Source organism: Strongylocentrotus purpuratus, unplaced genomic scaffold (genome assembly GCF_000002235.5).
Source record: "Strongylocentrotus purpuratus isolate Spur 01 unplaced genomic scaffold, Spur_5.0 spur5_scaffold_13, whole genome shotgun sequence".
Lineage (NCBI taxonomy): Eukaryota > Metazoa > Echinodermata > Echinoidea > Camarodonta > Strongylocentrotidae > Strongylocentrotus > Strongylocentrotus purpuratus.
The window spans coordinates 18,932,406-18,947,516 of NW_022145598.1; the positions used below are offsets into that span (position 1 = coordinate 18,932,406).

The following is a 15,111-nucleotide window of genomic DNA, read 5'->3' on the forward strand; positions in this document are numbered from 1 at the left end:
CTGGAAAAACCATGTCCATTTTTATGTCCTTCCGTTACCGAGATAATTAAAATGCACATTCTTAAACTACTTAACTATAATGACAATTTTTTGGGGGAGAATTAAAGGCACTTATATAGGTATTATATCTGTACTGTTTCACATCTTATACTAATAAAACAGTTCTTTTAGTATGAACCTGAAGTTCAAAAATCTTGTCTGAGTGTCCTTCCGTTACCGTGGAATTGCCCAATAGTAGATTAGTTGAATTAAGTGTTTAAAAAAAAAATGATTTGTTTAATTCAGCATATAATAAATTGCCCTGACATTTTTGTATGTTCTATTATGTTACTTTGCTTATAATGCTGATGCTTTAATATGTGATCTCTTTTTTTTTTTTTTTCACAAGTGCACATGAGCATTTGATTTCAAGTGGATTTGACACTTTACAAATCTCATATATCATCATTATTATTATTATTTCATACTGCCCTTAAATATCCATCAAAGACGATTTCCAAAGACACCAAATTATACAAAGTGCAACTATTACCATGGCATCAACCAAGCCCCTTAGCTGCTGTCATCAAAATAATGCATCTCCTTGGAACTTTTCAAGCAGAAGGTTCAACACATTATAAGCTCTGCTAATTAAAGCTTCAGCCTTCTTTTTTAAAGCTGCACATAGAGTTCATGTAGGAAGCGTCCACAAGTTAGGACAAGCACAAGGTACAAAATTACGCCAACAATGGAAAAAGAAGAAGCTGCATAAGAGGTGTTTGCAGCATTCACAAAATTATACCTCACTATAGGTAACCATTTTCTACACCTTGGTTGAGAGTGGCAAATGTTAAATAAATTTCAATTTTCAGTTAAGTTTTATTTGATATTTGCTAATTTCTATGTCATTCCTGTGATTTTACCTTGCCAAATATACAACAAGTTTTGGAAGTACCATTCTACATTTAGTTCAGCTGAATCTCAGCTGAACTCATAGCACACATCACACAATCAAATGCCCTTAAACTTTGTAATATTCATAATGGAGTCTATTTACAAAGGGGGAGGGATTCACACACATTAGCAAATTATACACTACCTGTCTATAGTGCAAGCAAGAAAAGCAATAAATTGCAAATTTTAAAATGTCGCACAAAGAGCCATACTTAACGTGTATTCTTACCTATTAGAATATTCAGACAAAATTAATTTAATTGTCAAAAACTACTTCAACAATTAATTTTAATTAAAAAAACCATACTTGTATTCTTACCTATCAGAATATTCTGAAGAAAAAAAAAAATCAATTTAATTGTTAAAATACATCAACAATTAATTTTAATGTAACATTCTCAGGGCGATTCGGAGCTAATTCTCCTGTATGACATCCATCTTTTTTTATATTCATTTCCTCTAAAATGGAATATATTTTGAAAATAACCATCTCATATCGTTAGTTTTACCAGGAAAAAACATTTACCACTGGTGATATCAAGGAATATCAATTTTTGGATGTAATAAGATCAATGACTATTATATGTCGTACAAGACACATTGCACAGAATCGCCCTTCAGCACATCAAGCAACTACCGGTAAGCAGTAATACAAATTAAACATGCACAATACACACTCACACACATCTTTATAAAAGGCTACAGTCTATCATTTGTACCATACATCTTTATGCAACAATGTTTCAAGTAGAAAAAAAAAAATTATATTTTTACATTTCTTACAGCAGAGTATGATAATATTGCTAAAGAGGTACACTCTTGTGAAAAGTGAAATTATATTCATAATATACATAAATAAATATATAAATAGTGACAAAAAGCATGTGAATGCATTGGAAAATTTAAAATATTAAAAAAACAAAATAACATTATACATGTAAAAAGACATAGTTTTCCCCTAAACTCCCTCCTTTCACGTATTTAAGATGAATTAATATAAATTGTCAATTGCTCTGTCATATAAAGAGTTGCAGTTGATCAAAATCAATGGCAAGGCCTCCAATCAATCGCAAGTTTCCAGTCTCCTATCTCTTATGTACATAGCTAGCTGCCATTGATATAGCTGAGATTAATATCAAATCTTTATAAGACGGGGCCCGTATTGAAAATGCATGATTTCACTGTTGGAGGCAAGAGAAGGCAGATTATCAGAAAACTGAAAATTTGTGCAATTACTACCTTAGTATTTTGATCCTTTTAAGTCATTGCCAGTACGTTTATGTTAGCATATTTTAACCATGCCTAACATACTATTTTCAAATGTTATGCATACGTTTTAAACAAAGGTTGTTCTAGACAAGCAAGTCGTAAAAAAACACACGATACCTTACCCCCCCCCCCCCCTAAATTTAAACCAGATTTACATAGATCTCAGGGACTATCCATTTTTGGAAGAAAGAAAATATATATATTTAAAGAATTAAAAAAAAAAGGGAAAAAAATTAAAAATCAGGAAACCAATTTAAATTTGGAATATCATCAGGCTGGATAGGAACGTTTCTTTTAACAATGAACTGTTAAAATCATGTGACAGAATGCATATTGCGTACAGCACCCACGCTCCAGACATGTGGTGTACATGGTAAAATCTGTTAGCTACACAAAAATAGGGTAATCGTAATTTTGTTAGACACAGATTTGTTATATTCTGATCGGGGCCGCTGCTGAATTTTGATTACCAGCAGACAACTCTGTTACTTTTTGTGTCTCCTGAAGAAATAAGCTGATTGTCGAGTTCTCATCTCAAGATTTATTTACTTTGTATGAATCCCATGGCAAAAGTTTGAATCTTGTAATGCAGTCTGAAAAGAGAAAAAATAAAATGAAACCAGCAAAGAAGAGATTATTGCATTATGTTTGCCAGGTCTGTGTTTCAACATATTCTCAACTGATCAATTTATAGACACACATACCTTAATTAATTCTGATGTTATATACAAGGTTTTTACAAGCATTATGAAATATTGTACTCATGAGCATACTTTAATTTATTTCATAATGTGATAATTGATTGTATCACATTGTTATTCATATACATATGTATTATATATCAGACTTGACAGTTTCTTCGACTTTGTGTACATTATTGCTACTATTGTTATTTGTATTTGTATTTGAAAAGAAAGAAATAATAATAAACATAACCAGACTTCTTTTGCAATATTTTTTCTTGGACTAAATACAAGGGTTAAGTCCTTCATTATTCTAAGATAATTTACATTTTCAAATACATGTAATGAAAGGGAATTTTTTCAAAAGCAAACACAGAAGATTACAGTCTGGATACTTCAAACAAGGATATGTATCACTATTAAGAATGGAAAAAACCTTTTTTTTAATGAGCTTCTAAAGACCCAAGGTGTACATTAGTCTGTTCTACATGTTTTCACTCATTATGCAATATTTGTTATTTTCATCATTTCCTTTAGGAGTTTTTAGATACAGGTGTTATGTTCATAGATTAATTATATCATTTGATATGGCCTAGTCATTCAATTAAGATACGATACTCAAAAAGAAAAGAAAATCTTTCTACACTTGCCAGTTCAATAACACCTACATACATGAATATTTAGAAATAAGAATAAGAATTTTAGGAGCTGGCCTTTGGGTGTGTAATGACATCAAATGACTACAAAGTAAGAGATCTAATTGAACTACCGTAATTAACGTTGTATAAACTGCCCTCGTGTATTAACAGCACCCCTCTTTCTCGCCCTAAAAAAAAAAAAAAAAAAAAAAAAAAAAAATTGCCAATTTTTTTATGCCGACTTCAAAAACAGTAGAGGACCTAGGATAAAACCTTGTGGTACGCCGTGTAATAGAAGCAAAATTGGAGAAATTATTATTATAAACTACATATTGAAATCTATCAGAAAGATTACTTTCAAACCAAGATGACAGACAAATTTGAGTGTTGTTCAAGTTTCTGAGTGGTGAGTCAAAACACAGATTACTGAGCTGGGAGACATTGCCAGGCATAGTGCCAGGTGGCGGGGGCATAAATCAAAACTTTAATTTTTTTTTTTTTTTGGTGTACCGTGTATAAACCACACCCTAACTTTGAATTTTTTTTGGCGGCAAAAAAAGGTGTGGTTAATACACCGTTAATTACGATACATACATCGTGCAATCTTGTTTATAAAGGAGGATTTTGGTTCAAAGAGTGATTTATTAACCCAACCATCTCAAAGACAGTAAAGCACAGTCAAATAGCTTACCCAGAATCCATCTCTCAGCTACGACTGGTGTTGATCCCTTCTTTCCCCTACCACTGCCTCCAACACACAGCTTAGCATCTGAAACCTTCCTGGAGATGTGACCACCACACAACTCTACAAGCTCCAACAATCTCTCCCTCGGAGGATTGCTCTCCGGCGGAATATAGAGGGCGGCGCACGAGGAGAAAATATCCACTGGAGATGTCTCTGTGTCAGCATTTGCCCCGTGTGCTAGCCTTGATATCTGTTGATTTATCATGGGGAAAAAGTGTGGTTTGGTATGCTGTGATCAGTTCTTGTATTTTTGAAGAGTAGATTAAATGCAGCAATTGTGGCATTGTGATAATAAAGGCTGTATGCCATAGGAATCAATCATTCTAACATTTTCTGTCCCTCGTGATCCAGTGGTTGCTATAATTTCTATCATTATTTTAAAATCTACCGTTTTCCTTTACCTGGTTGTCAAATATAATTGTAATAGCAACATAGTAAAAGTCCCTCACTTTTCTTCAAGTTCAAATATCAATGACATTTAAATGCTCTCATAAGAATTGCAAATTACATTTCATTTAGGTACATGAACATATTGAGTGTTATTTGACTTATTTCAAAAGGTTTCTTCCATTATCATTAAAGGTAAAGACCAGTATTGGAAGCGCCCCAATTTCAAAAAATGAAATGGAAGCTCTCATTACCAATCATGTGAAAGAATATGTTTTGACTAATACATGATGATAAAAAATTTGCCGGAAAACCGCCTACTAATTCATATATTTGGTAAATTTGTTTCTCTCATGGTCTGTGAGAGATATAGGGTAGTCCCATATACATCTTTCTGTGTATAGTGCTTGTAACTTTATGAAGAATGGGTCGAATTTCTAATCATTTTGATGACTCCAGAACCTTGCAGATGCTAGATGCTAGATGATCAACCTTTTCTGATCGATTCCAAAACATTCACAATGCAATCGCATGACCATAACTGGTCTTTACCTTTAAAGTTTCATTCATTATAGGGCGAGTCGGTACATTGAAAATCTGCTGTTATATACCTAATCCTCAGCTAAACTCATTTGGAACCTAAACCTAACCCTACAATTTCATGAAATAAATCATCTTGATTGATCATTAAGCCCCTTATTATCACATGTCACATAAAACTAGTCTTATCTTCAATAATGTTCAAACTGTCAAATTTGTTCAATTGTCAATAATGTTACCAAACTTTTGTAATGTTTATAATATTGTTTCCAGATGTAATATTCTCCAGCTTGTTATATTGTGTTTTTTTTTGTATACATTTGAGCGTTTGAAATAAATAAAATAAATTCAAAATTAAAATCTTACCATTGCACCAGGAAAGTAGACATTCATCTCATAAGGTTCCTCAGGTAGCCATGAGCCGGCCTCTATGGAACGATAAACCTATCAAAGCAAATCAAGTACACATTAAAGGTAATACAAAGTTTTGGTATAGTGTCATGAATTTGGTTCAAATGAACATATTGGAAGCATATGCGATCCTACAATATTCAGTGATCGTTGTCGCGGTTGTAATCGAGTCTAAAGTCTTTATGTTGTATAGCTCCCTCTCAAGGTCAAGATATAAATTAAGCTATAAAAAATGTTTCTTGACTAAATTCTACCGTTTAGTTGTTCCCGTTCGGAAATTATATATCACAACTACATATTCTGAGATTATCAAGGTCGCAGCTACCATTGTATGGCAGTAGGCGCTATTAGAAATTTATCAAAATTTACCGGGAGCACTGGTAAAGTTTTATATTCAATTTTTCTCGAAAGCAGTAGTAGTTTAGGGGCTAAATTTTCTAGTGCTTATAATACATCCACAGGGGCATCCAAATTATATCAAAATTCTAAAGAATCACTATCCACCCAATTTTCGAAATTTCCCCAAACTTTGTATTACCTTTAAATACAATACCTCTCCAAGTATGTGGATATGTGTGCAGTGTCTACTGAGTATGGGAAAGGCTTCAGCCCATTTATAATTCCGTAATGCCCCCCCCCCCCCCCCCCCAAAAAAAAAAAAAAAAAAAAAAAAAAATCTTCTCATTTAATAGATGTTTTTGTTGATGAATAGCACTAAAAAAAATCCTAAGCTGCTGTGACCAAAAGTGTGGAGTGACTTTCTAAACCAAAGAAGCAAAAATTATTTTACATTGTGGACCAGGATGTAAATTCCAATGTAAAATCCTAATGTGTAAAACGAAGTGGGTTGATGATGGTGATGATTATGATAATGATGAATTGGTGATAATGATCATTATGATAATGGTGATGATAATGGTGGTGGTGGTGGTGATGGTAATGATGATGCAACATAAGCAATTACAAAGAAGAAATAAGTTTCCTTTTCAAACAAAGAAAAGCAACGCAGTGTAGAGGAAGAATGACTGACATGAGCGCTTTACAAGAACCCATTATAATTTATTATTATTATTCACTACACTGAAAAAAGGAAAAGCCATGACAAGCCAGGAAATGAGTAGGAAATATGAATTCCCAGAAGAAGAAGACAAAATATTTATTTATTAATTTATTATCATCATCATCATCATCATTATTTTTTTCCTCTTTTTTTTAGGGGGGGGGGGGGGAAGATATATGGTAATGATATTTTTCATCTAAACCCCCCCCCCCCAACCCTTCTACTAAAATGGTATGGGAGAAGAAAAGAGACTCACCCAGTCCATAGAGAGAATCCAGGACCCCCTTGCGATGCCGGAGAGAACATTGAGAGTCCTCCTGTTCTCGCCAACCACAACATGGGTAGTGGTATCACACACGCTATCAGTCACCTCAAAGCTTCCCAGGTCCTTCACAACCGATAGGACAATCTCTTGGTCACTGCAGGAGAGAGAGAAGAATATCGAGTTTGGGAGAGTGGGAGGGGAGACAGAGAGAGACAGGGAGAGAGACAGAAAGAGAGAAAAAGAGAGAGAAAGAAAGGGATATCGAGAGGGAAGGAGAGAGAGAGAGAGGGGGGAGGGAGAGAGGGGGGGGGGGGGGCGTAGAGAGAGTGAGAGAGAGAAAGGGGGTTGGGGGGGTAGGGAGAGAGAAAAAAAAAATACATATTCGATTTGTTGCTTTTAGGAGATAAAACCTTCAGATTATATTTTTCCAACAATGTGTAGCCCGATGGCTCAGTGGTAGAGCAGTGGTCTTGTACCAGGGAGGTCCTGGGTTTGAAAGTGATTTGATGCACTAGTGCCCTTTGGTAAGGCATTAATCATCATTACCAAGTCCCTCGGAGCGGACTTAAAGCCGTCGCTTTCCTGGTCACTTACTTACAAGCATACACATGCTTTCTTAGCAGTCAGGTAAAACAAACCAACCACAAACCAACCAACAGTCAAATGTTCTGTAAAGGGATTGGGTAACTTTGTCTCAATTTGTTTAGGGCTTCAATATTACACCATATCACAGTCACTGATGACAGGTAGGGCCTTGCATCTCAGATTTAATATTGTTAAACGATGCCTTTAATTCTCCCTACCTGTGATGCCTATGTAGTCTAGGCATGCACAACTAAAATTTACTGGAGTTCTGCAAATGTTAAAAGACAAGATAAAAACTAATTTACGAAAAATCAGGATAGAAAACTCACCTCCTATGCAAGCTTGTCATTACAATTGTTGATTTCTTCTGCAAGATAAAATGCAAATAAAGTTGAAAAGCATCTGTCAAACCGGAAAAAATCAACCAACCAGTGTTTAACCAAATGTAGTATGCCTCCATATACCTGGTGGTTTCTGTATGAAGCATTGGGAGCTGCAAAAATTCAGTGGTCAACAAGTTAATTGATATGCACAAGTTAATCTGGTAAAAGTTCTGAAGTACTAATGTCTGATGTCATGGAATATCCTAGGAAAAACATTTAATGTCCCCAAATTCTCACAAAATCAATCATGCATAAATGCATCGACTTTGCCTCCCAAAATGACACAGCTGTATCATGAACCTTTATAAACCTTCAAATGTACAGTTGACACTAAATTATTTATACCAAATTTTTGCAATTTTGTAAGTATGTGAAAAATTGATTTGTTCAGATTTGTGTTTCTTGAGAGTGTGACATACTAAAGCATAATTCAAACAGTCCACCTTTCGTTTTTGAGTTATGAAGACATCAAATTTACAAGGGGTATGAATAATTTAGTTGTTATCTGTATATTGTACACAAATCTTTTAAATATGATGACTTCGATATCCCTTAGAGAGGTGACTGCCTAAATTCGAATATTGAATCTTACATGTCCAAACTAAAAAAGTGTAATATTCGTCTTTAAGTGAATAGTTGTTTGTAGCAAGAAAACAACCAAAATTAGGAGGCGTAATTATAAATTAGTGTCAAGGCAAGGCATTAATCTACATTTGCCACTCAATACCCAAGAGAGAAATGGGGACCTTGTAGGATGACGAAAGCATTTGTGTTAGGTTGGAATACTTCAGGAAGTGGAGATGGTGCACATTGTGCGTGAATGAATCAGATGAACGGGTTATAATATTTGTTAAGCACCATTCCGTATTAAGCGCTATATAAATCAAAAATTGAAATTAATATCATTGTGATACATGTTTGTTAATTGCAAGCAACTCTCCTCACCTTTCTGCTTGTTGTTATACTGTCGGACAAAGTCACTTTCTTCCTTTTCTTTTTCTTTTCTTTACTGGCTGTTGATTTACCTGAAGACGGAAATAAAGAAATATTAACCGACAGGCAGAAACAAAGAAAAATCGAAATTACATGACCTTCAGTTGCCACATGGCTAAATTAGATGGATTTTTAAAGATATTTTGAAGAGATAACTTAATTAGAGATCACTTGAAGAGTCATCATTGATTTCCACAACAAACCGGAGACATTTTGGTTTATCAACTTTTTCAGTTTACAGGTGACTATTAAACACTAAGGCCCGTATTCTGAAGTCGTGTCTAACTTAGCCACGTCTAAAGTTAAACAACTGTTTAGTTAGACACGACTTAGACAGGACTTAGACGCGAGGTCGTTTCTAAGTCCTGTCTAACTAAATTTCGTATTCTGAAGTCGTGTCTAAGTCTCGTCTAACTAAACAACTGTTTAAGTCCTGTCTAAGTGGTGTTTAACTAAACAACTGTTTAAGTTCTGCGCAAGTCTTGTTTAACTTTCAGTCACGACTTCTGCGCATGCCCAGTAGGCGTTAATTCTGACGATAGACCCAATGCGCATGCGTGCGCGCACCGGATAAGTAAATTAACGCGCACAGCCAGCTAGTGCGCGTGCCTAGCTGTGCGCGTACTGGTACCATGGTGATGTGATCGTGACGTAATGACTAGACTGCATGCATGTATTGCACTGTGTGACGTACGTGTACTACACGTACACTTTACACAAACGCACTAATAATATCACTTATCAGTGCCTCAGTGCTCGGAAGAACCAGCAAAGAAACTTCTCCAACAGAATGGTTAGTTTATTATAGATTATGGAATTTCCAAGATGTCACCATTAGATAAGAATAGTTAATATTATCGAGAAAAAAAATCAGGCTACACGAGAAAAAATCCTGCAAAATGTATTTGAAATTTTATAGAATGCACGTACCATCGTTCTCCCCACAAGTTCGGGGTCAGCAAGTAGAGTGTACCGTAGACGTTGAAAAGAAGCATAATCGCGCCCTTAAACAGGACTTAAACAACCTCTCGCAGTTGTCTAAAGTTAAACAGGACTTAGACAGGACTTCGTGTTTAACTTTATTTAAACACAACTTCAGAATACGAAAAAAGTTAGACACGACTTCGTGTCTAAAGTTAGACGGGACTTAGACAGGACTTAGACAACTGTTTAGTTAAACAGGAGTCAGACACGACTTCAGAATACGGGCCTAAGCCTTTTCGTAAGTTTTGGGTGACTTTTGGATAACGCAACTAATCATACACTCAAAATTCACACAAACACACACACAACAATCCAACAGTCAAAGGATTTTGTTGTTGGCAAAATGGAAGGAAAAGAAAAGAGAAGTTTAAGCAGGATTTTACGAAGCTTGCCTTTGGTTTCTTTCCTTGTGTCATCCAAGTCCTCTGAGGATACCACACTGTCTTCACTGCTTGTACACAGCTGGGCTTCTACAGAATCCTTCTTCAACGTGGATCTTTTTGCTCTCTGTCTTATGGATCCTATGGAAAGTGAATGTATGTCAATTATGATTAAGAGCCCCTCCTACTACCCATCCTCTCTAACCAGCGCTATAGTTTCCTTTAGAACTATGAGCTCAAAGAAAGATTACCAACAGTCCTTTTCAGGACTACACACACTCAATGACGCCTGGCTGGAATGCTCCCCAGGGAGTGGAGAATGTGCATACATTGTGTGCGGGTTAGCCTTGAATTCGATGACCGGGGTAATAGTATATATATCTGTAAGGCGCTTTGATAGGGCCCTCCTGAAAAAGCGCCATATAAGAAATAGTTATTATTATTATTATTATTAAGAAAGAAAGATTACCGAGAGTCCTTTTCAGGACTCCCCAATCTTTTCCCCCTCTCTCACATGGTGCAACCGTAAACCTACTGTATAAATTATGATTAGTAACAATAACCCCCTCCTCAAAAAAAAATAATACTGTTAAAGAAGAAATATTTGTAACCAGGGCCTGTTGCACAAAACTTACCATTGATGGTAACTTTGCCATCAAAGGTAACTACCATGGAAACCTTGATTTTGATTGGCTGTTGGCCCCTGTTACCATGGTAGTCACCATTGATGGCAAAGTTAGCATCAATGGTAAGTTTTATGCAACAGGGCCCAGAAGCTTTTGCAAATTGTTCACATCAGCCATTTGGGGACAAGTGACTTTTAAAAATTGCAAAAAAAACAAGGGCTTGTAAATTATTCAATTAAGTGGCTTCGCTCAACGAACATTCTGAATGAGTGTCGCAAGATTTAATTCACTCAAAATGCATAACAAATCTAAAGAAAATATCACAAAATTTGTGCTGCACCGTTTGCACAGATACAGACCAAAATAAGATTGCATTCATTGATTGCTTTTCAATGTATATTTGCATTATCAGAACTCATTCTAACTTCTATAAAATAAAAAAAAAGAAGGAAGAAAGACATTTTGATGTAGACACTACGATTTCTGAAAGCTTTTGTTGCCAATTTACCTTCTAGTTTAAATTCTTCGATACTGGGTCTGTTCTGAACTTCAATCGATGAGAGGATGGAGGAACAAGTCAAATCCGTCGGGAGAGGGGATAACAGCTTCCTCTTTTTAACATCATCTACATTCATGCTTCCTGTTAACAAAAAAAATACAAGAGAAGAATAACAAAGATGCATTAATGCTTCTTTTTTCTTCTCCATATTCCCCCTCAATATTCAATATTTATCCTTTTATTTACGAGTATGTTCTACCTTATTTTCATCCCAATATTTTCTTTGTCTAGTTCAAAGAACTTCAAAATGTCAGTTTTCTATCAACATCGCATGAGAAATTAGATCCATTCAGTTATACGTAGAATCAAATTGCAAAGTCATTAGAATCCAAATAATAGATAGCATAGTTCAGTAAATTCTGATTGTCACTCAATGGTCCAAGCTTAAAAAGTCAAAATCGTTCTGCTGACTTTTTACAATGGTTCAGTTTATATTCTATGCAGTTGATCATGAAGTTGACTTGCAATTGTATTACCAGCAGAGCTGCCAACCTCATGAACAGAAAATCAGTAATCACAAGGCTCGAAATCATTAATTTGGGAAATAAATCAGTAATTTCCAATGCAGCGCTATGAATCTATAAAAAAAGGCACACCAACACTGCGCTGGCGCATGTGCGCATGATTATCTGAAATTTGTGGTGAAGTTGCTAAAAATTGATTTTCAGGTCATCACAACACATCAGTTTTCCATGAGAAATTGGCTTCTATTAAGAGAATACTTGATACTTTTCCGTCTTTCTCAGCGAGTGTTGGACGGCCGCTATACTGCACAGCACTTGCTACGATAAATCATATTTCCGCCAAATCCGTAATTTTAGACAACATTCTGTCTTTTTGTGTATTATCAACAAAGAAATAAATTAATGTAAAACTTTCTCCCACTTTTCATGACAATTATATTTTATAAGCAGTCTTACCTATTCTTTGACCCAAGGCCTGATTCTCCTTCTCTTCTAACTTGGTAGGTTCCTCCTTCACTCCATCAAAGGTAGACTTCTGCGATCCTCCAGAAGAAAGAGACCTCTGCGATCCGCCAGGAGATAGAGACTTCTGCAAACTTCCACGAGAGCATGATTTTTGTTTTTTCTTTGGATGATGGCCCTCCTCCTCTTTCTTGAAGGCTACATCGGAAGGAGCTAGCCCTTTGGCGACACCTTTGGTCCTGCCCGCTGATGACCTCTTACCAATGATACTGTTCATACCTGCAGACTGTACTCCCAAAGGGTTCAGGTGATCAGCAAGAGAAGGCTGGTTGACAACCGATGCTATGCTTTTCCTCCTGTTGCTTCTCCTTCTTGTTTGATCCATCTGTCCATCTTCGGTGGAAGGCTGCACTGGAAGGGCAGGTAAGCACGAGCGTCGTCTGGTTGACGATCGAGTGCCACCAGTACCACAGGTACTCGTTGAAGCGATTGCTACGTTGCCTGTTTCAGAATCACCACACTTCTCTGCAGATGGAAGTTGATCACTGTCCTTGCTAGAAATTAGTCTCTTCCTCTTCGATGCTGATCCATTCTTAGAGCTTTGGCAGACCTCCTGCAATCTTGTTGACTCTTTCTCTTGCAAAGAAGACCTTGAGCCATCATCAGTGCCACGAATGCCGGTGGAAACGATGCAAACATCATTTATCACTGATGTATCACTCCTATCTGCAACTGTAGGGATTCTTTCTTTGCTAGCTTTGCTCCTGCTGCATCTCTTTCTCTTCACCCCCACCGATCCATCGTTCACATTTTTGCAGTCCACCTTCGAGCCTGCCGATGTCCTGTCTTGTGAAGAGCCGCCCTCATCATCAAGAGACAGCTTTCGTTTCAAAGAAATATCTCTCCTTCCTTTCCCTTTCTTCCTAGAGTCCTGCTCCTCACCATCCCCTGCACTCGAGGAGTTGTTCTCCATCAATGTTGCCTTGTCTGGTCCTCCTTGGTGACTACTTGCACCACCGACATCTGACGTTCTACCCCTTGGGGTAGCTCCGGTGCTACGCCCTCTTCCCCTGCTGCTTGCAGTTGCTGCAACTTCCCCAACAGGCTTACCGATTCTCCCCTCTCCTTCCTCTGTAAGCGTTGTAACTCTTGGAGTAGCCATACTCCTACGTCCTCTGCTCCTCCTGCTACCTGCCGCTTCCCCAGGAGGGGAACCATCTTTACCTGCTTCCAGTTTGGTACCACTAGAAGTGGCTCCACTCCCACGCCCTCTTCCCTTGTTACTTGTTGCTACTTCTGCAGTAGTTCCAACTTTCACCTCGCCTCCCTCTGTAAGCTTCACACCACTATTAGAGGCTGTGCTTCTACGCCCCCTACCCCTACTTTTCACTTCCATCTCCGCAGAGGGGGTATCGATCTCCATCTCAACGTCCTCCTCTGTTAGCTCCCTCCTGGAGTTGGGCCGTCGCACCGGTCCTGACTTGTGGAGCTTGACGCTGGTACTAGGAGATTCCGTCGTGCAGGAGTTGGCCTCCTCGGTGAAGCAATGGAGTAGCCGCTGACGGAGGGGTGTGGAGGGGGAGATGTTCGGTGAATTGGTTATGGATAGGCGCCCTGTAGGACCAGTAAAAAGAGATTAGATGAATAGAGAGATTTACCTTCAGAAAGCTTGAAATAACTTTTTTGTTAAAACTTACATAAAATCAATTAACAGAAAGCATTGACGTGCACAAGACAGGAAGACATGGAACTAATGCACGTCAGGGTATATGCAATTCTGGAATACGCATTCTAGGATAATCCTTACTTTTTGTGAGGCGAAAAATAGAATTACATCTAAACCCCTCAAAAAAAGGTGTGGAAACTCAAGTTCGATTAATTTGTATCCCTCTTGTCATGAGATAATTATAGCATTATTTAATGTCATTAGACTCATCAAACTGATGCCATATTTGTTATGATTTTGCAGCCATGGAATGAGCAGTACATCAGAATAAGAGGGTCAAAAGTGAAAAGTTACAAAAGACACTGGTAAGCACTGGTATTGTTATGCAGTGCAATACACATCAGCCCTACACTCTTCAAAGAAAGGAGCATACACAGCTGAACAGGAGCAGTGCATTTTGCAACCCTTCACCTTGGGCCTTTATAGCGCACATACCCACCATTCAAAGTGCTCAAGGCACTCCAATGTTAGCGCGGCTCTTCTAGGTTACTGCTTTTTATGCTCACAGCTTTCCATGACTGAAACTTAACAAATGATCATTTTTAAAAAGGAAAAACTCCCTTTCTAATGATACAAAACATAGCATTGATTGTGCGATAGCAAGAGAGAAATCAATCAAGCTTGAGTTTCCACACTGTTCTCATTGTACTTACGGTGAGCGGATCCCTGTCCCTTCTTAATGCTGTCCAAGAGATCCAGACATGGCTTCATGAAAGAGGGTGTGTCTGGGATCAAGGATGGGGTGTGAGGAATCCCACTTGTTACCTGAGAGAGAGGGGGAGAGAGAGGGAGAGGGAGAGAGAGAGAGAGAGAGGGAGGGAGAGGGGGGGAGGGAGAGAGGGGGAGGGAGGAAGGGAGAGACAGATAGACAGAGGGGGGAGAGGAGGAGAGAGAGGGAGAGAGAGAGAGAGAGGGAGACAGACAAACAGACAGCCAGAGAGATAGAGAGGCAGACAGAGATACAGAGAGAGAGAGAGAGAGAGAGAGAAAAAAAAAAGAGAGAGACAGACACGTGGAG

At 37.6% G+C, this 15,111-nt stretch overlaps 1 protein-coding gene across 1 annotated transcript; it reads right to left on the reverse strand.

Moving 5' to 3' along the window:
• Positions 1–2,628: 2,628 nt before the first annotated feature.
• LOC115923216 lies at positions 2,629–14,852 on the reverse strand. Its single transcript, XM_030983593.1, has 10 exons — positions 14,747–14,852; positions 12,362–13,981; positions 11,391–11,522; positions 10,194–10,397; positions 8,845–8,924; positions 7,846–7,883; positions 6,923–7,085; positions 5,562–5,639; positions 4,215–4,458; positions 2,629–2,795 (listed from the first exon to the last, which is right to left on the reverse strand). Exons 1-10 carry the CDS (start codon positions 14,802–14,804, stop codon positions 2,737–2,739), a joined length of 2,676 nt encoding a protein of 891 aa, XP_030839453.1. The 5' UTR covers positions 14,805–14,852; the 3' UTR covers positions 2,629–2,736.
• Positions 14,853–15,111: the final 259 nt, after the last annotated feature.